The 27,351-nt window shown below is 45.9% G+C and overlaps 4 protein-coding genes across 8 annotated transcripts in view; 2 read left to right on the plus strand and 2 right to left on the minus strand.

Moving 5' to 3' along the window:
- SDC4 (syndecan 4) overlaps positions 1 to 4,107 on the minus strand; it is a 31,863-nt gene extending 27,756 nt beyond the window's left edge. The window contains exon 1 of the mRNA XM_073309687.2: positions 3,443 to 4,107. Coding sequence (XP_073165788.1) covers positions 3,443 to 3,466 — 24 coding nt within the window. The 5' untranslated portion in view covers positions 3,467 to 4,107. The remainder of the gene's footprint in view (positions 1 to 3,442) is intronic.
- SYS1 (SYS1 golgi trafficking protein) overlaps positions 4,064 to 27,351 on the plus strand; it is a 48,803-nt gene continuing 25,515 nt past the window's right edge. Inside the window, exons 1-4 of one of the 5 annotated variants that reach the window (XM_073309693.1) lie at positions 4,064 to 4,158; positions 4,974 to 5,217; positions 6,076 to 6,143; positions 7,981 to 8,723. In XM_073309693.1, the coding sequence (XP_073165794.1) occupies positions 5,056 to 5,217; positions 6,076 to 6,143; positions 7,981 to 8,221 (471 nt within the window). In that variant the 5' untranslated portion in view covers positions 4,064 to 4,158; positions 4,974 to 5,055 and the 3' untranslated portion in view covers positions 8,222 to 8,723. Of the gene's footprint in view, positions 4,352 to 4,973; positions 5,218 to 6,075; positions 6,144 to 7,980; positions 8,724 to 27,351 lie in introns of those variants that run through there. The other 4 variants (XM_073309690.2, XM_073309691.2, XM_073309692.2 and 1 more) reach the window with 4 other exon arrangements.
- DBNDD2 (dysbindin domain containing 2) overlaps positions 6,074 to 27,351 on the plus strand; it is a 55,489-nt gene continuing 34,211 nt past the window's right edge. Inside the window, exon 1 of the mRNA XM_073309689.2 lies at positions 6,074 to 6,143. Within this exon, the coding sequence (XP_073165790.1) occupies positions 6,131 to 6,143 (13 nt within the window). The 5' untranslated portion in view covers positions 6,074 to 6,130. The remainder of the gene's footprint in view (positions 6,144 to 27,351) is intronic.
- Positions 14,182 to 24,870, minus strand: LOC140897282 (neuritin). Its single transcript, XM_073309696.2, has 3 exons — positions 24,478 to 24,870; positions 22,011 to 22,158; positions 14,182 to 15,378 (listed from the first exon to the last, which is right to left on the minus strand). Exons 1-3 carry the CDS (start codon positions 24,518 to 24,520, stop codon positions 15,306 to 15,308), a joined length of 264 nt encoding a protein of 87 aa, XP_073165797.2. The 5' UTR covers positions 24,521 to 24,870; the 3' UTR covers positions 14,182 to 15,305.

Below are 27,351 nucleotides of genomic sequence, written 5' to 3' on the forward strand. Positions count from 1 at the left end.
AAAGACTGAAAACGAAACTAGGAAGTGGAAGTTAAAGTCTAGCCATTGGCTTTCAGTTCCCACAGTACCACAGAGCCAGAAACTGAAAACTAATGTGTACAAAGTACTAAATGAGGCAGTGCTGTGGCTTGCAATTCTCTGTGATATGCAGGCAGCAGAGAAACTATGTGACCCTCCATGTCAGAATCTGGGACTTTCCCAGTCATTTTGTAAGGTCTAGAAATTACATCAGAATCAAGCTATATCGAGGGCACTGAGCCAGGTTTTTGAAAATGGTGCAGTCATAAAGAGCTTCCTCTTCCTTGCACAAGCCCTTCTGAGGGAGGAGGGAAGCAGCTGGCTTCTGAGGGCGGAAACTTGTCACTACAATGATGCAAGCTCAGCTCTTGACGTTACCCAGAATGGTGAAGGAAAGGCAACCATCAAGACTATACAAGGAACTTCCCAGCTGGGTCAATGGGAAAAACCAAGCGTCACGGGAGAATCTGCCAGAGAGAATGAAACTTAATTTCTTATTACCAGGAACATTCCCCCCGCTCTCAAAGACCTTCTCACACCACAGAGACCTGGCCTTCTTCATCCTCCTCCATCTCACATGGACCTAGAATTCCTTTGTTACCTCCTACATGCTGCAAAGACCTGGGATTCTTCCCCTCCCCTGTCCCACAGAGAACCTGAGGTGTCTCCACCATCTCACTGTTGGGCATTAGCTAATGAACTAACTACTCATGGTCCACAGGAAATGAACAAATAGTGACGGGTAGGATAATTGAACTATTGAATTATTTTTATGTACAGCATCCAGGTTTCCTTTTGGCCTGACAGCTCAATACATTATTTAAATAAATATCACATTATTCAGGAAGAGGATAAATAAAAAACCCTGGAAAAACTAGATCACTCACCTGACCAGAGAAAAACAAACTTAACTGGGGAATTTCCCATCGGGAGTAAATCACCTTCCCTAGGAAAATCCAGTATTCCATACTGCCTTGAATGCTTGGTATACCCTCTCTCATGAGGCTCCTTGTATTTAAGTCCTTGCTAAACACCCATTTCTGCTGCGATGCCTATGGGGAATCTAATGGACATATACTATCTACTCCTAGGTGCAGTCAAGCACAAACTGGACCTACATATATGTTGTACCCCTTTCTTCTAATCTCTGTCTGTTCTTTTGTCGTACTTTAGAGTGGCAGGTACTTGAGCAGGAATTGTGACTTATTTCTGTTTAGAAAGTTCCTATTGGAATTCCCCGCTGGTAGTGCCCACTGCTTGGGCACTACCAGCAATAAATAATGAAAAGCCAGGAAGCTTCAAGTAACTGCTATATATCTCCATTTAACATTTCACAGTAAACCCGCTATAAATTCTTAAAGGTCATATTTACCCAAACACTGAGGATAGCGAGGGTAGTGGGAGGAAGCTGCCAGGTCCCCTCAATCATCATATGCAGGGCAGTGACTACCCAGGTCTGATCACAGCTTCCAAATGAACTTTTGGAATGTGGAAGATGATCAAAACAAGCCTTAAGAATCAAACCCCAGAATGGAGAGGGTGAGACTAGGATCTTAACTATAATGGGGACAATATGCTAAACCAAAATATAGCATTTACCTTCCCACATAGATTGGCTCAGCAGAATTACCTGGCGGATGGGATGCCATCAGTAGAGAGCATGATGGAATACTATGTCATCCAAGACAGCTCTGAGTATTGTAGATCACAAATCCAGCACAAAATCAAGATTTGACATTAAAATGTGTGCAGTACCCCTCCTCAGTTTGGTTATTTTGGGCCATTCAGATCTGCATGGAATTCTACATCTATAGTCCCTCAGGATATCTAAATCATTAAATGATATAGATATATATGTACACACACACAGTATGTGTCAGTCACCTTTAAGGAAAACTTGCTTTATTGAAACCAAACCACCAAATACATAACAAAAGATAACTGCCACCTAGTGACTACCTGGCAGTAGTGCACCAAGACAAATAGCTCCATAGCTCCCCCGTCAGAAATTCAGCCCCAAGTATAAGCAAACATTTCTGGAAAACTGAATTGTTTAAAATGTCCAAAGTGAGGAAAATTCCCACATTTCCTTGGGAAACTGTTCCACAGTCTGATACATCTCATTGACAGAAGATTTCCCTGAAATTCAGCCTCAATTTTCCCTTTCTTAATTCCATGTTATTAATCTTAGTTATAACCCAGTGTAACACATGGAACAGTTTATCTCCCTCATTGTTTTTTCCTTCAGATCTTGCAGACAGTTATTTTGTCACCATGTCCCATCTGTCTCCTGTTAACCCTCCAGCTCCCTGATCATTTTTGTAACGGTTCTTCAAACAACCTCCAGTTTGTCTATATCTGTGGTAGCAAGGTGACCAGAACTGAATCAATAGTCCAGGTCTGGTCTCCCATCAGTAAGGAGAGGGGCTGCCTTGTCCACTTTGCCTTGTGACAGAATGCCTCTGTGAATGCATACAGAAATTGTACTTGCCTTTTAAACTTGTATTTCTATCTAACTTGCTGTCCATTATCACCCTGGTACAGTACCACCTTTTGATTAAAAAAAACTAGAACAATACAAAATTAATATGGCACACATTAAATGGATTAAAAACTGGCTAAATGATAGGTCTCAAAATGTAATTGTAAATGGGGAAATCATCAAGTAGCTGTGTTTCTAGTGTGGTCCCACAGGGATCAGTTTGTGCCTGTATGCTATTTAACTTTTTTATCACTGACCTAGAAGAAAACATAAAATCATCTCTGAAAAAGTTGGCAGATGACACAAAAATTGGGGGAGCGGCAAATAATGAAGAGGACAGGTTGCTGATACAGAACAATCTGGATCATGTGGCACAAACAAACAAACAATATGTGTCTTAATATGGAGGAATATAAATGTATACATCTAGGAACAAAGATGTATCTGGGAAGCAGCAATTTTGAAAAAAGATTTGGGGGTTGTGATGGATAATCAACTGAACATGAGCTCCCAATAGTCGAAAGGATTAATGTGATCCTTGAATGCATAAATAGGGGAATCTCAAGTAGGCATAGAGAGGTTATTTTACCTCTGCATTTGGCACTGGTACAACCACTGCTGGAATACTGGGTCCAGTTCTGGTGTCCACAATTTAAGAATGCTGTTGATAAACTGGAGAGGGTTCAGAAAAAAGCCTTGAGAACGATTAAAGGATTAGAAAATGTGCCAACAGTGACAGATTCAAGGAGCTCAGTCTAGTTAGTTTAACAGAGATGGTCAAGGGGTGACTTGATCACAGCCTGTAAGTACCTACATGAGGAACAAATATTTAATAATGGGTTCTTCAGTCTAGCAGAAAAAGGTATAACAAGATGTAATAGCTAGAAGTTGAAGCTAGACAAAATAAGACAGTGAGAGTAATTAACCAATGGGACAACTTACTGAGCATGGTGGTGGATTCTCCATCGCTGACAATTTTTAAATCAAGATTGGAAGTTTTTTCTAAAAGGTATTGCTCTAGGAATTATTTTGGGGAAATTCTATGGTCTGTGTTATACAGGAGGTCAAAGATGATCACAGTGGGCCCTTCTGGCCTTGGACTCTACGAAGCCGTTGGTCTACCAAGGCTGCTAACTTGTAGGTCATCATTTGTTTGACCCTAATCATGTTACCAGGGAGGTCTTTTCCCACTGATTCTACCCCTCAGTTCCACCTTCTGATCCTGTGGAGCCTTGTCTGGGTCAAGGGCCAGGACATCACTATGATACCCCATGTCCCTCGTGTTGGCAGCACCTGGGCTAGGCAGGTGAGGTCAGAAGGCCGCCATCCTCCTCCTCCTGCTGCTGCTGCTGCAGAGTGTCAAAGTAATCCCAGGCCTGATCGGCAGTCGGGGTCAGCGGTCACACCACCGTGCCCAGCGGAGCCGCACCGGAGCCAAAGTTCACAAGGTCACGCCTCATTTTGTACACAGCCCTGACGAGGTCAGAGGTCACCGGTTTCCCGACCCCTTGAGAGGGCGCCGAGCACTGTACGCTGCTGCCCATGCGCCGGGGCTGCCTGGTCGGAGAGGTCCCTCTAGGCCCGAGCGCCGTCTCCGTGGTATTTCCGGAAATCCGGTCCCGGTGATGCTGCTCTAGGCGTCGGGCGCCTTTTCTATGGTAACTGGCCGAGATGTTGGTGCCGCTCTAGGCGAGCGTTGCGGCCTCCGTGGTCCGTGCTGTTAAGCCGAGCCCGGCCTGGCTGTGAGGTGGCCTGTGCTGTCTCGTCCCGAGTGAGCCAGAGCGTCGCGCGGGGCTGAGCCGAGGGACTTTTTCCGGGTGGGGTTGGGTCGGGAATCGGAGGCTGCGGCTCGTGAGTGCGATGGGAGACTGGCGGGGGAGGGTTCGTGAGCTGAGGGAGATGCTGGCGGGGGAGGGTTCGTGAGCTGAGGGAGAACCGGGCGGGGGCGGGAGGAGTTGATGAGGAAGATGCTTGGGGGGGGGTTGGAAGAGGAGATGCAAGGGCGGGTTGGGGGGGAGGGCTCATGAGCTGAGGAAGATGCAGGGGGGAGGGGAGGAGAGGGTTGTGGGGGTTGGAGGAGGAGATGCTGGGGCGGGTGGGGGGCTGGAGGGAGGGGAGGAGATGTTCTGGGTGGGTTGGAGGGGGGAAGGGTTCGTGAGCTGAGGAAGATGCAGGGGGGAGGGGAGGAGATGGTTGTGGAGGTTCGAGGAGAGGTTCGTGAGCTGAGGGAGATCCGGTGGGGGGGAGGAGTTGATGAGGAAGATGCTTGTGGGGGTTGGAGGACGGGAGGAGATGTTCTGGGCTGGTTGGAGCGGGAGGGTTCATGAACTGAGGGAGATGCTGGGGGAGGGGGGCTGACTCCGTGTCATAGCGGAGACCCCTTGGGGCTGGGCTCAGATGGGTGTCTGTGTGGCTGGGCTGAGGGGGTGAGCTGGACGCTGCTGTTGGCATTACCCCTGCCCTTCTCTTCTAGGTGCTGAGGAAATCACCTAGTGTCTCCTTTTGTGGCAGATGTGCATCAGCTTTCCCCTGGTTGTGTGCGAGCTGCCGTGGGAATGGCAGGACAGTTCCGTAGCTATGTCTGGGACCCTGTCCTCATTCTGACGCAGATTGTCCTCATGCAGGCAGTCTATTACAGCTCCTTGGGGCTCTGGCTAGCTCTGGTCGACAGCCTGGTGCAGAATAGCCCTTCTCTTGACCAGATTTTCAATTATGAGGTAAGAGTTTTTCCTTAGCTCGAGCATGGAGAAGGTCTCACAAATTCAGAGACTAAAACACTGCAGTCTTACTTGGAAATGCAGAGTCCTCAGACCATTTTGGATCTTGAGTCTCCTGCACCACTGAGCACAGAATTAGGGTGATTCCACAGTCGAAATCTGGGTTCAGTCTAACAAAAAATTCATGCATGAAAATATTTAGCTGCTGATTGTGGCTTCAGACCTAATCTTCTGGCAGTACTGTTGCTAGAAAGAGGACCACAGGAATCCATACAGCGTTTCTATTTGCTGTGCGCACGCTGACTATGCTTCCACAACTCAAACCTCACGTGCTCTGAGTGCTCCAGAAGAGTCAGTATCTCAGAGAGCAACTGAGATTCTACATTTAGTTATCACATGCAACAACCGTGGGAATTCTCATAAGAGAGATCCCTGCTCTGAAACCTAAAGAGAGCTTTGTTGCAGAGATGGGATCTAGTCTTATCATTGTTGTTCTCCAGACCCTCCTTAGACCTACAGGGCCAAACTCAGCCCTGGAGTAAGTTTACTGAAGTCAGTGCAGTTGCATCCAGGGTGAATTTCTCCCTTGTGTGTTTTGACATACAAGCTCTAAAATTCCCAGATGCCCAGGTAGAGTTAACCTTATAAATACAAATCCACAACTTAGCAACAACAAAAACATTTTATTTTCCTATCTTTGGCTTTTTTGTTGTTTTTTAAAATCTAGAAATATTAGTTTGTCAGCTTTGTAGGTGGCAAATAAAATGGAACTGGGCCACTGGGAAGAGCCTGAGTTGAGTAGAGCTAAAGCAGTTTTGAATTTATTTGGGTGTCTGTCTTATTTATAACCCTATATAGATCTTGGGATTCTCTACCCCACCTGGAAGACTTTCCATGATTGCTTTCATCCTCAATGCACTCACCTGGTAAGTCAGCTCTCCAGTGATCAGTTGTGAGATTTTGAGCTTCTGTTTATCCATACTGGGACTGGACATCTTCTATCTGGGATTAGCCATCATTGTCTTGAAATTAGAATTTAAAGCTGTGATGTTAGCATGTGCTAGCTAACACCTTGTAAAAGGCTACTGACTGTATACAAGACATACTGCCTTTAACACAGCAGGGAATCTAGGCTTTAACTCAACAAGTTTAGCACATGTTAAAGTCTACCCTGCTGCCTTGTCTATGCTAGACTTTTCAAATGTATTAGTACACAGTAGCTAACATGCTAACAACACAGCTTGTTACCCTGCTCTTGATGAGGCTTATACTGTATTGATGGTAGGAATGTGGACTGGGTTCAGAACTAGCCGAAGCCTCTTACTCCGCCTGAAACGTGATATCTGAGTCTGGTGACCTTGCAAACTCTGTGGGAAATTGTGTTTCTTGCAGTGTGAAGGGAAATGATGTAAGTGCCTCTGTTGCATATCCACAGTGTGAGCCTGGTGCTTTGTAAGTTAAATTTGTCCAGTGAGGGAGTCTGTTTTTATTATTTTTTTGTTCATAGCACTCACAGTGTGCTAGGTATCCTACACTTACAAAGCATACAGAGCCACAAGTTCCCTGCTTGAAGAGCTTTCAGGCTAATGGTAGACATGATGCAACAAGTGAAAGCTACAAACAATAGGTTGTGAAATAGGAGGATGGGCTATAAATTAAAACTGTAAAAACCAGATCACACATTCATGCGCATATTGTATCCCCAATTCCCTCCATTCCAATTTACTAAAATGCTCTTCTAGGGGAAAGTGCCCCCTTAGGACAGTCATCTTCTCCTGAGCCTTCCTTGCCATCCAGTCACTCTCTATTCTTTCTTCATACGTCAGTCCCAGGCACGTCATCCTGTGAAGAGTTTTACATCTCTCTGGAACAATTGCCCTCTTTCCTTAGCACAAGTTTCCTATCACTCTGCATTGGTCCTGCTCTCAAAAGCTGTTCCTATTCCCTGCCCCTTTGCCAAGCTGTCCAAGCAGACAGCTGGTATTGTGTCTGATTATGTCTTGTGTGCTAGAACTAGCCCACAGTAGCAAGGATCTTGCCCCGTAAGGTGCCAGCCAGGAGGTCATTTGGGTCTGGTGATTTGAGTGTCTCCTTGATCGTTCTTTTGTTTTAGGTAGAGGTGTGTGCATTAAGGTCACTTGAACTATGTTGTTGCAGAACAAATGTATCTTGTTCTTGTTGGCTGAGATCTGAGAATTCCTTCCATTTATCCATAATGACTCCTGAATGGGACAGTTGGCAATTAGGAGGTCTAAGCACAGGACTGGGAATGAGGAACTCCTGAGTTCTAGTCCTGACTCTGATGCTGATTCTTCTGAACCCTCAACAAGTCATTTAACCTCACTGCCTCAGTTTCCTCATCTTTTAGCTGGGGATAAAATATGCACCTGAGGTATTTTGTGAAAATTAATTAATATTTGTAAATAATTGTTTATCTATAAGGTGCTAAAAGGTGCAAAGTATTTAGTCTCAGCCAGTGACCAAAGAGTGTAGATACAATGCAGAGAGCCAGCCAGGAATTTTTAAACTAAAAGCTCTGCCATCACATAATTTAAAATGCTACAAGCTGCTTAAGTTTTACTGCAGTAACATTGAGCAAGGTCAGAATAGTCCTGACTTCAGAACAGTTAAGATTTATTTTTAATGGATAAATAATCAGTACAGATAATTCCTGGTGGCTGCTGCTAGATTCCTCCCTCTGTGGCCACTCCAGTTTAAGGCAGTTTGCATATAGTTACACCTGTCTCTCCTTTCTTCTTGCAGTGCTTTGGGCTTGTTGTACTTTATCCGGCGAGGAAAGCAGTGTTTGGATTTCACAGTCACAGTTCATTTTTTCCATTTGCTGGGTTGCTGGATTTATAATGCACATTTTCCCACAGCTCTAACATGGTGGCTAGTGCATGTTGTGTGCACGGCGCTCATGGCTGTGATTGGGGAGTATCTCTGTATGAGAACAGAACTCAAAGAAATCCCATTGAATTCAGTCCCCAAGTCCAGCGTATAAACTTGTTCTGGGGATGCGTTGCATCAGGCCATCGTTTCCAGCACCTCGGCAGTGACACAAATCAATGCCAGAAAACTTCATTAAATAAGCACAGCAGGTCTGTTTGGACTTTTTTAGATCTTGGTGGCTGCATGAGTGTGACGATCTCTGCTGTTGCCAGAAGATAGTGAATAAAGCAGAAGTTTTATTTTAATAACACAAGACATTTAACATGACTATTCTATGTGAGCCCTTTCACTATTCATTCGAGTGATACGGCCCAGCAAAAAGTCAGGCAACAAAACCTAGAGCATGAGAAGCAACTGGAATTTAACACATGTGCAAGGTCTTTGGAGTGCATGTTGGAGCTGGGATGATCACACCTTCTGGGAGAAACGCACAGGGATTGACTAGGAGCTGCTTCTTACATCTTCTAATGCATTTTTCCTTTGGTTGGTTTTTGTTTTAAAATCAAGGAGCTAAACTGATGTAGTATTAAAAATAATTGTGTTTGTCTCAGTCACCAGTTGTGAACCTATAAGACCTGTACGCTCATATGGGCTTGGTTATTGTTCCTGTGTTTAGTTCCTAGAGTAGATGTAAGGCAACATATGTTGCTGACTTGAAGACACTTTTTTAACAAAATAGGAAAAATGGTATTAAGTTGCCGTCAGTGTGTTACAAGCCTTCTGGTGAGCTGAGCACTTTGAGCTACGCAATGAATGTCCACATCACAGCAAAGGAGTAAGGTCTGGCCAGAAAGGAACACCAATGGTCACTTTCTAGGGTTTGTAAATCTTCCCACAATGAATGTTAAACACCACAATCCAGGAGCCAGTGAAAATGAATCAGTTTATTCTCATCTTGCATGGAGGGTTGGCCATAACATTCACCAAACGTTGAATCTTATGTTGAGTTGGTTGAGGGGAGCTTTCTGCTGCATGTTACAAGCACCATTTCATCATTCCCACTCTGTAGTAACCTGCGTCTTCCTACCAATCGTCAGGTTCCAGTACTTACTCCTGCCTGAAGGCTGCCACCAAAGACTGGTTTCCAAAATTGGTAGGTGGACTTGCTGCAGGACGCCATACTTGGGACTGTTATTTGTCTCTTATTTTATTAACGAGATGGTGCCTTTGACTGATAGGCAATTTAAATAGAACCTCCCTTCTCATAAGGCACCGACCCCAGTATTCCCAATTAAAGGAGTAGGCCAAATGGTTTCCTAGAGTCCTGCATTCCAAGTGGTCAGACTTACCTCTAGTTGTGTAGTTTCCTCTAAGGGATGTTAAGTCTGTGCTGTCTGTGTGTCATTCTAATTTAGTGACAAACTATGATTTTAACGTTGAAATTCCTTTTTTCCTGTGTGGCTTGCTGCTGCCAATCTCTTTCCTTTGTACATTAATATTGGTGAACATTATTAGTTTGAATAAATTATATTTGCTAAATTAATGTGCAGTTTGTAAAGAATTGGAATTGCTGGGATGATTTGACGCAGAATTTGATAAACTCTCTCTAAAATGGGTCTCTTGATTTTGTTATTTCGTTAATTTCAAAGCCAAATTTCAACTGTTCATCTCATATATTCATATATAGTGTTTTCATCCAGGGTAAAATATTTGTTTGAAACTCTCCTGAGGTATTACGGAGTGGAGAGAATCTCTCTGTACTATCAGTGAACAGAATGCTGCTGTTTTCATGAGCAGAGCATCATGGCATTCTGTGGGCTGCTGTCTCTTGATTTTCATCTGTCCTGTGTGAGTAGGGACAATGTGAGACTTGAGCTTATCCTATTTGACCTTGATTGAGTGCTGTCTGGAGAACACAAACTGTTTCTGTTTAAGCACAATTCTGCTAATTTGTATTTTTCTCCTTACTACTTTGGGGGCATAGGGAGGGGAAGCATTTTTACGATGACAGGGTCCTAGTTTCCTCAGAGTTCAACTGCTCCCTGCTGCTCCAGTAAAGTCAGAATCTTCTATTTGCATTACAAGCCTTTCCAAATAACTCCATTCTGATTTAGGAAACCAAGAATCTGTTTCCATTAAATGATCCTAGGAAAGAAAGGAGGAAGGGAATATGCAAAACAATTGTGGTACAGCAGTCTTTCCCGAGGAAATAGTTTAGGCAGTTTTTTCCTAAATAGAGCAAAGAGCTCTTTAGAAGGCCTTTTCCTGCTGTTTAGAGTGCAATACTGCAGTAGCCAACCAGCCTTAATCCCCCTTATCCTGTTTTACCTAGGCCAAAATGCTACTCCTTCCCGGTCTGTTTAGGGATGTGTCTGTTCCTTTAGGCATGTTCAATCCTGGGTGTGAATTACCATTTCTTCCAGGAGGTGGCATTGTTACCTTCCTTTCTAGGAGAGGAAAGTGCCCAGACGCAGATTGGAACAGACAATGCTGTAGCCTTGGGTTGTCAAACTTTTTAGTATAGATAACATATGAAGAGAGACTATCTCCCAGCCACCTCCCTTCTCATTCACAGTAGGATGAATTTCCCCTCTGAATATGATATCATAATACTGTACTTGCTTACAAGGAAAACTAATATCAGTACAATATGTAATAGCTAAAAATATCTCCTATTGCAGTTTAGCAGCTGAAAATAAGAAATGCTAGCACTATGTGACCATACGCTCTGAAGACCACCAGCAACTGCTGAACGGACCACAGTTTGGGAATCTTTGCTGTAGCCTTATTAAACACCATCACTGCAGGCTCAGCTGACCGGGCATATGTTCAGAACAATTCTAATCCCATTCGTAGTGGTTTCAGGGCTGAAGCACGTAACCAGAATGATCTGTTACAATTTTCTCCAGTGTACATTATCCCATACAGTTTGTGAAGAGCCTGCTGCGTATATGTGACCCCAACTTCAGTAGTAATCTCATTAAACCATAGTTATTAGTTCAGATCTAGGATGAATAAACGATCTTTCCACTCTTAGAATATTGGTAATTTGGGATAGTCCACATCCAAGTGAGCCTCTAGATGAAAGGCTGTTTGTGATATTCAACCTTAATGTCTCCTTTCTGTCAGTACTAGTATGAGGGAAGGCTGAGTCCCATATGCACAAAGAGCTGCAGGGTCTTGTAGGTTTGATTAGTGGGTCGGTAACATGCTGCCAGGAGAGTGACTTCACAATGGCTCTCAATCACATTTTTAACAGTCGATCTTCTTGAGGAAAATATCAGAGTCTCCTTGACTAGAATAGATACAAGGGAGAAGCAATGGAGAGCTGCAGTAGTCCCACTCATTAAAGAGGAAAGAGCTGCTGGCTACAGATACATATTTGTGAGACCTCCTGATCTAAGTGTTACTGTTATGTTTCCCATTCTCGTTCTTATCTGGAAACAGTACCACTTATCTCTTTATGGTCTAGACCAGCAATTCTCAAATTGTGGGTTGGGACTCCAAAGTGGTCCGGGAACCCATTTTAATAGGATTACCAGGGCCAGCATTAGACTTGCTGGGGCCCGGGATTAAAGCTGAAGCCCGGGCCCCAGAAGCCAAAACTTGAGGGCTTCAGCTCAGGGCAGTGGGGCTTCGACTTTGCCAGGAGGGGGGTGTCATGTAGTAATTTTTGTTGTCAGAAGGGGGTTGCAGTGCAATGAAGTTTGAGAACCGCTGGACTAGACCATGCTGCATTGGTATGAAATGCTGTAAAGTGGGATTTGAAATATGTTTGTTGACAGGTCTGGATTCTTTGCTTCTGAGCACTTGAATTTATACTATATGTCAGTGCCTTTTATAGGAAAATTCAGTGCCTATCTGTCCTTGGTTGAGGGGAGCAGAGTCTTTTTAAATCAAAAATTGAGTTGGAAACGCTGAGACCCTCCACTCCCATGTCCTAAAGTCTAATTTTCACTTGCACATAGTTGATGAATTCTCAGCAGTTCTTTGGCTTTGGAACTTTTACAACTCCACACCAGAGCAATGGCAGACGGTCTATTTCTTAATGAACCTTTTCTTTTGTACATTGGAGCTGAGGGGTTTTGCTCCTAGGGAGATTTTCTCCAACACCTGCTCCCTTTCTGGGGGTTGCAGTAGTGTCAGCAAACTGGATATTTTAATCCAGGCTCTGTAAGGTTTGGCAGGAAGGAGGCTTTGCAGAGAGTACTTATTGTTAAGACATCATTCTGTCTTCTAGAACTGTTTAAAAGCTTGAAAGTTTAACACTTGGAAAGATACCGATCTGTTAAAGCAGCTAAGAAGAGGAAGCCTGTTAAAGCATTAGATAATTATCTACTCTAAACCATACTATTGCTTCCTTTAAAGCAGAATTAAATAGGTGTGGCCACAAAGCAGTCTCTGCCTTGGCCGTTGGCAGTGTCCAGCTATTCCAGCTTTCCCCCGCAGGAGAATGTGTAGGGAATAGGCAGGGACACTGATAGTGGAGAGAGGAGAGAATGGAATGAAACCACAGCCTGTACTGCATTTTGTATCAGAGCAGAAAGTAGAACCAAGCTGAATATAGAGTTGAGATTAGTTCATCTAAATCCTACAATGATCCTTGTTAACCGCTTCACCTGCCAGCTACCATTGTGCCCAATGCCAGAGATGTTTGTCTCCCTGAAATCCATATGCCATCATTAAGAGTGTGTTATTAATGTCTTCCTCATCAGCAAAATCTCTGAATGCCCCACTTGGAAGTGGAGTTTAAATACCTGCTTCTCCTCCCCTGAGCTGTTTGATTTCTTGGGAGCTGCCACTTCATTAATTTTGTAGAGGACTCCCTCCCGGCTGAAAATGAGAGCAGGGTTGCTTAGCAGTGCTGTGGTGAGCAGGGTGGTAAATAGTAACTCGGGCAGCTGGCAGAGTGCAAGAAGTTACACAGGAAGGAACTTGACTTGTCAAGGGTGGCACTAATGGACCTCTTGTCTGCAGTATCAGCAGAAAGACCAAAAGATGTTCCTTGCTGAAAGAGAAGCTTGCGTACATGCCTGTAATATACTTGGCTAAATCCCAAGGGCCAGCAGTGCCTCGCTTACTGGCCCATTAAAGTCATTGTTCATACTCTAAAACATGTTCCCAGATTTGCAAATGTTGTTAGAATCTTTATACCTATTGTTTCTAATTCATACTTGCTGGTTTGAACCAATCTGTGGATGTGTGAGAGAGACTAACCATAAACACAGGCTTCTCATTTAGGATAACTAACAATTTCTTCCCTACTGTGGTAATGGGAATCCTCAGAGCTGTGCAGCTCATCCATACTGTACAATGCGAGCTGCTGCTTCCCTCTATTCAAAATGGAATGAGTGCCCTGCTCAATGGTCATGAGTGTCATAATAAAAGTATATACAATTAACGCTACAGAGAAAGTAGAGCAGGAGCTTCTGTTCTCCCTGTCTCGTAATACAAAAACAAGAGGACCTTCAATACCATTAAATGATGCAAAATTAAAAACTGATCCAAGGAAAGACCTTTTTACCCAGCGCATAATTAAACTGTGGAACTCATTGCCACAGGAAGTTGGTGAGACCAAGTAAATCGCAAGATTCAGAAACAGATTGGAGTAATATCAATGACAAGAGCATCCCTAGTTGTTATACTTAAAGCTAACAAACGTTTTGGAAAGGATATAAAACAATATGCTGAGGCCTTGAACCAATCTCCAACTATTAGGGATCAAGCTGAGACCTTCAATGGGCACAGATTATCCCACATCTGCCTACTGCAGATTTCTTGTACCTTCCTCTGAAGCATTTGGTACTGTCAAGGGATAGGTTACCGGACTAGATGGACCTTGGGTTTGATCCATTCTGGAAATTCCTGTTCTCTTTGAAATGCTATAATAGGTGTGGAAGAGCAGGCCTGCATTGATGCACATTATTGTCTTTGACCCCCTTGTTTGCCCAGGTGGGGCCTCTAGGGCCCAGGAGATAGTTCTTAGTGCCCTGCTTTCAACTGCTAGATAATACAGTTGAGTTTTTCAACATATCCTGAAATCACTTGCAAGAGTCTCCTAGTATTGAAAATATATTTAATGGCAGTGTTGAAGCCGTGACATGAACAATTGTCTGGGCTGCACAAGAAGAGACAGGGAGCGACTGTGCTATAGACCAAGAAAGCAGGACAAATGATTTCCAATTTGACAGGTTTAGGTTATACAATAGACATTATTTGATATTCTTGAATTACACAGTCAGTCACAGTGCTGCTCACAGTGCCTCCTGGGATACTTTTAAAGCAAAAGAGTTATTAGAAATCTTTACTTTGCCACTAGCCCAACCCTGCCCCTTTTCCCCATTACGTTTTTCCCTCTTGTTTCCTTATGAAAGGGATTTACACATACCGCAAGAGTCATTCAGGTAGCCAGGTGCATCTCACAAGAAACAGACCCATCCGAGATTGTTCTGCAAGGGGAGGCTTCACCATCCCCCCAGGGGAGGATTCTACTACCAACATAACAAGGAATCCTTCCTGTCTTTGACGGGCTCAGTACGTTCTTCCTGCATTTCAAAAACACCACCAACAATTGCTTCCTCCCGCCCATCACCACTGAAAAAACATCAAGAATTTATCTGGCAGAAACAGGCAGCTGAATAAACAGATTCGTTTCCAGTGACTATAGATAGAAAAGATTGCAAAAGAATCTAGTATTTAGCACTAATCCTGAATTTCTCCACACTCCTTTGGCCCTCCGGCTACAGCCTCCAGCACTCTGCACCATCTTTTGGAGCTGTGGGTGCACTTCCAGTTGAACAATGTCCAGTTAGAGCAAGTGCTGAATTTATGATTAATCATGTAAGTTACTTAGAGACAGTGCAACCAAGGCTATGCTGCCAAGCTCTTCTGAAGCTCACAGATCTGGAATAATAAAATTAAGTGTCCATCAAGCGCCATACACAGTATTTCTCAAAGGTTTGGAAATACTACATTTCTGATCATAACTACACTTATGACACTGATAATACCTCTTCATTCCAATACTTTCAGAGCTGCTCCATTTACAAATTAAACCAAGTGACCATCAGAGAGATGCTTAAGACAATAAAATTTGAAACATTTGTCAAACTGAAGCTCTGGGAGCTATTGGGACTGCAGAGATCAAACAAGCTGCCTTGGAATTTGATTTTTCTAGATTCCCTTTTCAAAGTCTCCTAGATACTGGCTGCCTCCTTCTGGCATTCCCAAAGAGCAATCATGGTGCACATGTGAAATTCATCCCAATACCTGTAGCCGAGGGAAGAAAGGAAGCTGTTAGTTCATTTAAAACACTACAGAGCAGAAAGACCCAAGACAAAACCTTTCTCCCCACTAGAAACTCTCAATTCAATTGGCCCCAACATTTACATTTGGTGCACTTGTTTGGCATGTGATGTCTATGTGTTCAGCATTGTATAATGCCTCAAGATACAGAAAGTCTTAGTCCTGAATTGCTTACAGTTTAAGGCCCCAATCCTGCAATGAGCTCCTCCAGTGAGAACTCCTATACCTCCTTGAAGAAAAGGAGTACTTGTGGCACCTTAGAGACTAACCAATTTATTTGAGCATGAGCTTTCGTGAGCTACAGCTCACTTCATCGGATGCAATGAGCTCACGAAAGCTCATGCTCAAATAAATTGGTTAGTCTCTAAGGTGCCACAAGTACTCCTTTTCTTTTTGCGAATACAGACTAACACGGCTGTTACTCTTATACCTCCTTGAGTTCAGTTGGATTCTGCACAGGCTTATGGCTCTACCTGCACTGAGAGAATATCAAGATCAAAGCGCTAAAGAGAGCAGAAGCCAGATGCACTGGTAAATCTGAGGGAGACTGACCCAGTGGTGGTTTTTGTTAGTGGAATCATAGGGTTAGGAGGGACCACAAGGGTGATCTAGTCCAACCCCCTGCCAAAATGCAGGATTAGTTGGATTTGAACCATCCAAGATAGATGGTGACCCAGTCTCCTTTTGAAAACCTCCAATGAAGGAGCTTCCACAACCTCCTTAGGCAGTCTGTTCTATTGTCCTACTCTTCTTACAGGAAGTTTAGTTTTCTACCTCCCTGCTCTGGCATCATTAATCCCCCTTTGTGGGTCTCTCAGAGCTCATTTGCTAAAAACTAAAACCCCAAACTTGTTGAAGTGTTTCTATGATTTTTTTGAAAGCCAATAAAATCCATTGTTTTTCATAAACTGATGTCCCCCTTCAGTGCTTGGAATTCCAACTCTGAGTCCCTGAAAGTGAAACAGATTAAGAGTAAATGTTTGACTGACTTCATTGCTCTTCTTTGTCCAAGCTGAATGATAGGCACAATGTAATCACAGACTGGGGGTAAGGACACTGGCTCCTGAAAACTTTCCGTTCTCTAATCCGGTGTCTATACAGAATGAGGGAAAAGTCTATAGTATTTTTTTAATGTGCCTCGGTTTATTTGCTTGATATCGTGCCTGAGTGAAAGGAGTTAAATCAAAGGAGGCTGTTAATGAGGTGTGGGGTGAGGGGAAGAAACAGGAAATTAAACAATGACAAAAATAAGATACGCTAGAGAGAATGGTTTGCTGGCCATATTCTTCAAGGAGGGATTTGATGCACACATCTAGATGTCCCATGTCAATCTGGGAGATTGAGCAGACCATTTGGCTGGGGTCAGCCCCCCAAGCATGGGAAGACATCTTTTTACTTTTGTCCAAACCTTCCTTTTCTGGAGATGACACTATTTCTTCTTGAAGTATGGACATTAGTGCTTTTCTTTTTTAATAGGATTTATGTCAGAACACCAGCTGCATAGAGTTCATTAAATAGAGCCAGTGTGGCAGAATAAATGTCCTGAGATCATAATCAGAAACATTGGTGCCAACCAAGGCAAGCTCTTGTGTTCATTAGAGCGCTTCACTCAGTACCCTGCAGCAGCTGAACAGGGAAACACAGCTTGGTCAGGTAGGGGTTAAAAATGCTCTCTCTCTTCAGGCAAAAGATTAAGTGGGGCAGGGGAGAAAGAATGTCAACTTTTAGTCCTGGTTCTACTTTCAGCTGGGTGATCACAATTCCCACAATGCTTCACTCTTCACAGCCTCCATCTGTTCAGCCAGACAAGCTATGATCAAATGACTTGTCAGTGTTGGACTCTGGGGAAATACTGCACAAGCAGAACTGAAAAACAAATGCTGCTGATTTCATACTAGGCTGCCTTCCAAGGCATCAATTATTCTGATCTCCATATCTGTCACTGACCTGTGTACCTCACTCCTGGAGAGAACATGGCACAGGAGAGGCTTGAGAAAACCATCCTCCATCAGCGGAATTGTAGATGGCATAGGGAGAGTTAAGGGTTAAAGGCCAATAACTGCCCAGGATATTCCTTGAAAGGAAAGGGGATCATTACTTTTTTCCTTCAATCACAATAGCACCGGTTGTCTTGCAGGTTGTCCATTCACCAGGACCTACGCAAGAACCCCTGGTAGTGTGGTCAGGATTCTGCTGCTACATAGCACTGTCCGCAGTTCCAGTGTTTTACTGATTTTCTGTATTTGTTTTCAGCCCTGTGCCCTGTAACTTCCTAGAAAATCAGGCTTTATTGCAAATTGGAGCAAAAATCAGTTGTTTCTTTAGAAATGAAACAAACAAACTTTGTTTTTTAAAAACACTGAAAAGCTGTTCAGTAAAACAGTCAAATACAGGCAATTGTTTGCATCCACAAAAAGGTCAGTGGTATGATATGCTGTTGTGTGCTGCCAGGAAGAAATACAGGCTACAATTCACAGCATGACACATGGACTCCTCTGAAAGCCCCTTTAAAGGAACCTGGCTATTTTCTACTGCTAGCGAAGATGCCCTTTGTCTTCCATTCCCAATTCAAACCAGAATCTCTGCCCAGCATTATCAGTCCAGGAGGCTTTTCCTTCTAACCTTGCTGGAAGTTCTAATTTGTACATGGGATTCGCCATTAAGACATTTTTAAAATGGAAAATATACAAAATTTTATATTTTCAAAATTAAATAGTTTGTTTAATGCCAGATGGATCCAGCACAAAACATTTTGTTTTGTCAAAACAAATTGAAACATTTCATTCAGTTTGACATTAATCTGTGTCTGTTTGAGTTGCCGTGGTACGTCATGGGAGTTGCAGTTCAGGTGCTCCATGCCCCTTTTCTTCTCTATGGGCTGGGCTCCCTGGCTGGACAAGATCTCCTATGGTTAAGGCTGCGTGTCTGTCATGGAAATCATGGACTCCGTTACTCTCTGTGACCTCCATGACTTCTGCAGCAGCTGGTGCTGGCTCAGGGGCTGCCCAGCTGCTCAGCCCCTGGGCCATCAGCAGCAGTCTGGGTGTGTGGAAGGGGGCTCAGGGCTGGGGCAGGGGGTTGGGGTGCACGGCGTCACTTACCTGGAGGGGGACCCCGGTTCCCATCAGCATGTCCCTGTAGCTCCTAGGCCAAGGGGCTCTGTGCTGCCCGGGGCACCGCCCCCGAAGCTCCCATTGGCTACAGTTCACGGCCAATGGGAGCTGCTCAGCTGGCACTTGTAGCGGGAGCAGCAGGCAGAGCCCCCCTGTCCGCCCCTACCTCTAGGAGCTGCCAGGACACACGCAGGCAGGTAGGGAGCCTGTGATCCCCACCAACCCTCCCCTCCCCTCCCAGCACCAGCAGAGGTCCTGGGCCACGCGCCGCTGCCCACCACCCCTAGCACCAGCAGGGGTCCGGGCCACCCCCCGATTACATGTGGCACCCCCGGAATGCTCCCCCAGAGCACTGTGGCCCCACAGCCCAAGTTTTAGTTAGGGGTATATAGTATAAGTCATGGAGAGGTCATGGGCTGTGAATTTATGTTTACTGACTGTGACCTGTCCATGACTTTTTTTAAAAATACCTGTGACTAAAACGTAGCCTCACCCATGATGCACCAGTTCAACACAAAAGCACGTGTGAAAATATTGGAATTTTCCATGGCATGGAAATTCTGATTTGTGAATTTACTGGCTTGGGCCTAATATTTTTCCTCCTCAGAGCTGGTCTACATTAGAAAAGATGCACTGGTTCAACTAGATTGATTTAAAATCAGTCTAGTAAAACTGGCACAAACCTCAAATGTACATACACTTGAAACAGTTTAACCCTTGCCTAAATTGGTATAGCTTAATGCCACACAAGCTAAAACCCACTTGGATTAAACTGGTTAGCGTTTGTCTACGTTAAAGCTCTGCACTAGTTTAAGTAGATCAATTTAAAATTAATGTAGCTAAACCCGTGCAGCGCTACTAATCTATGAATTTCAGATTTGGTTCACGCTACAGACCTGGGAAAGTTCATGTGTGCAATGGTGATGGGGAAGATATGTCAGAAAACAAGAGCACATAGGTCAGCTTTACATTACAGCATACACCTGGGAGTGGGGGAGTGTTTACTTCACACCTGGTGGCTGGATCAGGTTATATTATTGTGTACAGCTGGGGCTGGAGGAAGGGTTACTCCAAAGATCCCCTAGGAAAATAGAAAGGCAGCTTTTCCTCCAGGGTACCTACTCTCTGGAACGCCAATCTGCTCCCTAAACCAACTCAGTAAAGTGTTTAACAAAGGTCTTTCCTCCTTTCTAATCCATTGGGAGGCCCAATGTTAGATTTCAGGACATTCCAATGAAGTGGTTAAAGCCAATAGAAACAGGAGGGCACAGCTCTCACTGACTAGCCAAAGAGCGTGGGGTTTGTGGGGGAGCACTGCTCACTCAATCCAGGGACAAATGGGGGAGCTCCCCCTCTACTTTTAGCCTAGAGGAAGCTGTGTTCACCCTAATCCACCCCCCTGCACAGCTTCCGCCTCCCCTTCCCGGTTACTATGTCCATTGTTACGTTGGTTATAAGGCAGCAGTCCTATCCCAGAAAAAGACCTTGTGAACTCAATGGTGTCAGCTAAACCGAGACCTCACCCCCTATGAAGCTGGAGATACATACATAAATATCGGCTCCTGGATTGCATTACTTCCCTTAGAGCTAGCTTAAATGATCCGTAACCCCTGTTACTTAAATCCGACGCTGACTTGCCTTGTGGCCGTGGCCATATCACCTCCCTCCTCTGTGCTTCAGGTACACCTTCTGTAAACTGGGGATAGGGACTCTTCTCTGCGTGAGGAAATGGAGTGGAGTGTAAAGCTAAAAGGTCAATGTTTGGGAAGCACTCAGATCCCTGGGTAGAAGGTGACAGGAAGAAGAGAGAAGCAAACTGTACCCCTTTCTAAGCAATGCCCCCCTTTGCTCCACACAGCAATAGTGAGGTTGGCTTCTCTCCACCTGGGGCAAATGGATCCTGCACTCAGTGTCAGGGATCCTGCAGAGTGCTGGCAAGAATCTCCACTGGTGCTGGAATTCTGTCATGTTCTCCTTTCCAATCACTTGGGCTGGTGGGCTTCTCAGCTCAGTCCCGGCATCTTTCTTCCCTGGCAAATGGTTGCCTGTTGCATCTCGTTCCTGTTCCTGTGCAAGGCTAGGAATTCATTTCCATTTTCAGCAGCCCCATCAATCCCACCGCTTGTCCCTTTCACTAACCCCTAACCCTGAGATGTAAGAGAAATGCCTTCATTTGGATCCTGCCTGTCATTTCCACCCCTCCCCCTTCCCTTTTGATTCCTTATTAGTTCAGATGCTCTTCCTCCTCTAATCTTCTTAGCACTCCTCCTTGGGCTCGAAGGTTTACACCTCCCCAGTGCATCTGTCTTTCCCTTGATTGCTTTCTGCATCTCCTTATTCCCCCCGTGGCCTTTTCACTCCTGTGGATTCATTGCTGGGGCTGCTCAGAACCCTCAGCCACCTTCATTTATCTCTGCCAACTTTTCATTTCCTCCCTGTGTCTCCCTTCCCTCACTTGCTTTAGCTCATTCTCTTTTAATCAGACCTTTCCCCGAACATGCTCTGTGGTGAACTCCAGCAACTTTACTATTTTACCCCCTTCCTTGTTTTCCCCTTGGTCCTGATTAGGTTATCACCCCTGGTAACTGAATGGCTCCTCCACCTTTCAAACTCAGCTGTGAAGCTCACCTGCTCATTGAGGGGCCTGAAATCAATGGACTTTCACCAGGAATGAACGGGGCCCTGAGCCTGCAGTAAGGACCCTTGAGTTCAGCTTGCTTTTAGGCTGCTGATACCTGATTAAATGCAGTTTGCAGTCTGGCTCCAACGGCTATTGTGTGCTTAGTCCTTGGCATGGTCTAGCCTGGCAGGATTTGCTTGACACCTTTCTTGCTGTGGGTAAGAGAATGTGCCTCATGCAGCCCTAAAGGCTAGAGCCATGCTTAGTAGGGGCAGTTATCTCCATCTCCACCTACAGTAGCTGGGTGCAGGAGTCTTCTTCTCCACTGATCTCCTGAGGACAGGGAAAGAGTCATGATCAGGGATTGGCAAACTGTAGCCTTTGTCCCAGCTCCTGCCTGAGGTGGGAAGCAGGAGGGTGAGGAGAGCCGGGCTTCTATTTGAAAGAAACCTTTTTTTTTTTTTTTTGGTCAGAGAGAGCAGCCAGAGGCAAGTGGGGGCCTGGGAGGCTGAGTGGAAGGTAAGGTTAGAGCACCCAGAGTAACCCAGAGGGAGGGATTACCTAAATCCTGAGGACCCCCACTCTGTCGCTAAAAATGCACAATAATAATAATACCCCAAACTACTCTCCATGAGTTGTGTCCTCAGCTTTGATTGTGAGTCCTTGGAGGGTTCGCAGACTCCCTGCTCTGTAGTCTCTGTGGTGCCCTGCTGTCTCGACCTGCGTGACACTGTATGTGTGAGGGTGTGTGTCTGCCTGGGTGTGTGTTCTGCATCTCAGGAGGTTGGGGTGAGCACAGCAGTGTGTGCATTTGCCATGTGTTTATAGGGAAGAAGGGCCAGAACTGGGGGGTTGCTACTCACCCGCAAACAGTGTTCAGCCCCTGCACCTTATCCCTGTTGTCCTCTTCGTAGCTGGCCATGTTTTTGCCCAGTTTTAAGACACAGTTGGAGAAGCCTTGGTAAATGTTTTCACATTTAGTTTCTGTGGCCAGTGAGCTGACCAAATACCCTATAAACCAAAAAGGGGATTTATGTAACAGTGTAGCAACCCAGCTCTGAGTCAACCCAGTAAGGTCACCTCCCATAGACTTCCCCACAACTGCTAGCATGGGCTGTGGGAAAAGAGGCCACGTTCTCTGAAGGGCTACATACATGGAAATGCCTGCATAAACCAGTGGGCAAACTGGGCGAGCTTATGGCAGCTATTTCATGGGCGCTGCCATCTTGTGCTTCACAGTCTCAGCATAAAACAAGCCTCTCGAGCCCTCATCACTGCAAAGAAACTTGTTTCAAAACATGAACCATGTGTAAACAATGCAGTGATATGTGCCCGGGTTTGCAGGCAGCCTGTAGTAGTAGCTATGAAAAGGGGAACTGCTCATATTCATTGTGATGGGACTTTAGCAGTGAAGCCTAACAATGATGATTTAAATAGCAATGTTAACTCTTTCACTGCTGATCACAGCTGGAAAAAAAAGAGGGAGAATCATATTAGGAAGCTTGGCATAAGCTACAGCAACACCTCATTTTAGTGCTTTAGGTGGGCAGGGCTTGGTTTGTGGGAAGAGCTAGGGAGAGTGCCTTCCCCTACACAGATATCGTTCCATCCCTGGAATAAATATGAAAAAAAGGAATCATTAACATTCTCTGCTCTGCTGGGAAGGGAAAAATGCACTTTTTAGCCCTTAGTAAACAGTGTGTCTTCTTGTTAAAAATCAGTGGACTCAGTGATGACACAAAGTGGGGATCTGTTCCCATTCCAGCCCCCAGTGAATCCCATTCTGCCCAAAGGGGGGATAGCAAGAAGAATGGCCAAGAATTCAAATCTGCACTGCCCCTTTTTTTGGATCCCTGTGGGATATTTCCCAAGCCCTCTGTGCCCAGGATTTCAGGAAGAAGGTTTCTCATGGATGAGTACTGAGATAAAGTTTGCAGACAACACAATAACTGGGGGTGTGGTAAATAATAAAGAGGACAGCTCTCTAATACAGAGCAACCAAGATCGCTTGGTAAAATGGACGCAAGCAAACAGTATGCATGTGAATATGGCTAAATGTAAAGGTATTCATCTAGGAACAAAAAATGTAGGTCATACTTATAGGATGAGGGAATCTACCCTGGGAAGTCGTGACTGAAAAATATTTGGGGGGTTGTGGTGGATAATCAGCTGAATATGAGCTCCCAGTGTGACACCATGGTCAAAAGGACTAATGCAATCCTTAGATGCATAAGAGTACAGAGGTTATTTTACCATTCTTTTTGTTAACTTAACAAATTGAGGATTAAGGGGTGACTTAATTAGTCTAGTCTATAAGTACCAATATGAGGAACAAATATTTAATAATAGGCTCTTCTGTCTAGCAGAGAAAGGTCTAACAGGATCCAATGGCTGGAAGTTGTAGCTAGACCAATTCAGACAGGAAATAAGGCACACTTTTAACAGTGAGAGTAACTAACCATTGGGACCATTCACCAAGGTATGTGGTAAATTCTCCATTCCTGACCATTGTTTAATTGATTGGATGTTTTCCTAAAAGCTCTGCTCTTTAGGGGAAGTTCTCTGGTCTGTGCTATACAGGAGGTCAGATAATGATCCCAATGGTCCCTTCTGGCCTTGGAATCTAGGATTCATGGGAGCGAAGAGGCTGCTCTGGTGACAGATGCTGAGTTTATTGTGTCTCTCTTGTGTGCCCCTCCCTCTGTGACCCGTGAGAGGAGATCCTATTCCTGGCTAACTAAGCAGCCGGGCTCAGAGCCAGTTGCGGTGCCTGCAGAGGGGAATGACATCCTCCGTGCCCAGTCCCATGGAAAGGGGACTTCTGTGCCCCAGCTCAGAGCGGCTGAAATGCAGCCAGCTCCGCATTCCACGGCAATTGCAACCCACTCACTCCCCCAGCAGGAAGGGCCCGGGGGAGGTTCCCGCCCCCTCTGCTCCCCTGCCCAGGCTGGGCTCGGGGTTAAGATGGGAAGGGCCATCGGCTGCCCCCGGAGGTTGGGCCCGTCACATCCAAGGATGAGCTCGGGAAAGCTGCAGCCAGGGTCTGGGCGATGGATGTAACTCGCGGGCCACTCGCCCCCCTATCCCCCCTCCCAGGCGGAAGCCGAGGGAAAAGCCGCCCCCGAGGGCAGCCTGGGCTGGGGACGCCTGCGGGCTCCGGGCGCGCCGGGGCAGCCCCGCAGCTCAGCGCCAGGGGGCGCCACCCCGCCGGGGCGGTGCCGGCCCCTGGCTCGGCTGCCCCCCAGCGGGACCCTGCCCTATTGCTGGGGGCCCGGTCCCTGCCCTGGCTCCCCCGTGTCTCCTGGGCGACCCGGGCTGCCCGTTCCTTACCTAGCGTGAGGAGCAGCAGCACCGTGCCCAGCCTCTGGCCCATCGCCTCATCCGGCGGCCTCGCTCCTCAGGGGCTCCGGCGCGGCTCCGTGCCCGGGGTCAGCGGCAGCCCCCCGCTGCCAGGGCAGTTCATGGTCCTGAAGACTCCGCGATCGCTCTTCCCGCTTCCCCGAGCCCCGCCCGGCTCCAGCTGCCTCTCAAGCCCTTTGCATTTCCCCGGGGGTTCTCCCCCTGGCCGCTCGGTCCCTGCAGTGTGATGCCCCCGCCCCCCAGGGCAGCTTCCAGGGGGTTGGGGTACCCCGCGGGGAGTCCCCTTAACACCTAGCCATGGGAAGCCCCCTTCTTCCTGATCCTGCAGAGCTGGGCGGCTCAGGCATCTGGAGAGTTCAGCTCCTTCTCCAACCCCGTCTCCTCCCCCAGCTCCCTGCCCCTCCCATAGCCCCGCCATCCCCACACCTGTCTCCGGATGGAGAGGAATAGCCAGAGCCCGTGTGAGCGCTGAGCTCAAGGGACGGAGCGGGGGGTGTAGGAAATACTGGGGGGCGGTATTAATAGTCTCACGCACATACGCCCCCCAAAATCGATCCCGGGTGAAGCGCGGGTGGAACTGGCTTCTTGCAGGTTCTGTGGAGAGGGACTTGGCATCAGAAGCCCCTGGAAAGTGCATTAGTTCCCAGCCTTGGGCGTTCTTAACAATCCTCACCCTTTCTTCTGCCCCTGCCCAGACTGATGTGGCCCCTCCTGGCGTCTCCAGCGGGTGGCATGTTGGGCTTTGGCTTCCAGGGCATGGGCAGCAGGAAACTTCTCTAAAGATCAGCACTGGGAGCCACCTAAGAATGATCCGGAGGAGAGACTCAGGAGAAAGGTATTGAATATAGGGGTCTTCTGTGGTCACGCTACCTAGCACTTGGGTATACACCCTTACAAACCTGGTGTAAGGTGTAACCTGGTGTACAAACACCTGGTGGCACACACAAACACCCCCCATGTATACACACGCTGACACTCCCTTACAAACATACAGATCCCATCTCTCTCTCACACACACACAAACACTCCCTTACAAACATACAGATCCCATCACACACACACTCCCAAACACACACAAACACTCCCTTACAAACATACAGATCTCATCATGCACACACACTCCCAAACACGCACCCGCACACACAGAAACACCCCAGTCACCCACACCCACCCTACTTCTCCCTCCCTGCACCCTTCCCCTCACGTTCACAGGTAGGCACATGGGGCTTCATGCAGACTGTGGAAGGAATTTTTTGAGCCACCAACTGTTGTATGAAAGGAGAAGAGGAGCTCCCTGTAAACATGTGCAAAACCACTTCTGTCCTCCTTCAGATCTTTCCTTAAAACTCTCATTTGCCCTGATGCATACAACATATTTGACAAAAGTTAGGGTGCTGGTGTGCCGAGACCACTGCCTGCCATGCTGACCAGTATTGTAGGTCTCATTGTCCGTACTGCCCTGTCTGTCTGTATCCATCTGATGGCTCTCATTTTAGTCTTATATTATAAGCTCTTTGGGGCATGGACTTTTTGTACTGTGCTTGTACAGCACCAAGCACAATGGGATTCTGGCCCATGTTTGCAGCTCCTTGGTTGTACTGCAATACAAATACATAGAAACAGTAATAATTATGAACCGAAGAAATCCGAACACTCCGCAGCAGCAGGGAACTGCCATGTGAGGTTCTCAGTTAAGTATACAGGGCAGCAAAGCCAGAGGCAGGAAAGGGAGCTAGAGGGAGGAGCAGTGATTGAAGCATGGAGGTGGCAAGGGGTATAGGAGACTAAGGGCCCGATCCAAAGGGAGTCTACTGACTTCAACAAACTTCAGGTCAGACCCTACTAGAAAAACCATCCGGGCTGATAACCTGCCACCTGATCTAGAATGACCAATGGACACAAGGATCAAACTCCAAACACACTGTGTGACCCAGCCTGTGCAGGTGGTGCCCACTCCAACCTCCACCTGAGGTGGCTTGTCTTTTTTCCTTAGGCTTGGCCACTCTTGGCCACACAATTACCACGCCAATTGAATTGAATTGCAATGTAAAGTCCTAGCGCCACCTGCTGGCCTCTTCTCATATGTTTAATGTTGAAAGGGATTAGAAAGTTGAGGAAATGCAAGTGCCCGTTTTCTATGGAGATTGTCACTGTTTTAAAAGCCTCTGCAAATGTTTATGTAAAACAAAAACAATGGAAGTGGGTCTGCACTCATAAGCAACCTACAGTAACAAACTTTTGCTTTCCCTTGATGCCAATAGCATGGGCTAGGCAGCTGTGACCACTGTTAATCATGCTGACCAGTACTGTTGCATTGTTTCCTTGGGCTCACCCTGTTTATCACATTCACCTGTTGTCTCTTGTCTTAAACTTAGATTCTAAACTCTTTGGGCAGGGACCACTTCTTTGTACAGAGCCTAGCACAATGGGGCCCTGATCCATGGCTGGGGTCCCCAGGAGCTAACTCAATACAAACAAACAAACAAATAATAATAATAAACCAGTGTGTGCAGCCCAGCCCTTATAAGCAACTCTACAATAACAAACTGATTATGTATTTATTTGTTAAAAATGATTCTTTAGCACCCCAAGTTTTATACACAATCATTCATAATGATTCATAATTCATATATTCATAACTCAGTGATCTCTCAGGGTCTAGGTGATTTTTCCTGGAGACCTGTGGGTTAGGTCCCAATTCTGAAAAAACTTGTGCACATGCTTAACTTTGTGCACTGTAAGTAGTTCCATTAACTTAATTGAAGTAAATGACGTTAAGCACATGTGTTTAAAGTCTTCGCAGGATCAAGGCCTTAGCTGTTATCACAGAAATAAATCTTCCCA

Source organism: Lepidochelys kempii, chromosome 13 (genome assembly GCF_965140285.1).
Source record: "Lepidochelys kempii isolate rLepKem1 chromosome 13, rLepKem1.hap1, whole genome shotgun sequence".
NCBI lineage: Eukaryota > Metazoa > Chordata > Testudines > Cheloniidae > Lepidochelys > Lepidochelys kempii.

What these genes read in the sequence shown, in the direction of transcription:
- LOC140897282 (XM_073309696.2), bottom strand. Translation starts at nt 24,520, where the DNA reads ATGGGCCAGAGGCTGGGCACGGTGCTGCTGCTCCTCACGCTAG. An exon ending in GCTGCTGCTCCTCACGCTAG is followed by an intron (nt 22,159 to 24,477) that starts GTAAGGAACGGG and finishes TTTGGTTTATAG; the next exon opens with GGTATTTGGTCAGCTCACTG. An exon ending in GGGCTGAACACTGTTTGCGG is followed by an intron (nt 15,379 to 22,010) that starts GTGAGTAGCAAC and finishes CCTCGGCTACAG; the next exon opens with GTATTGGGATGAATTTCACA.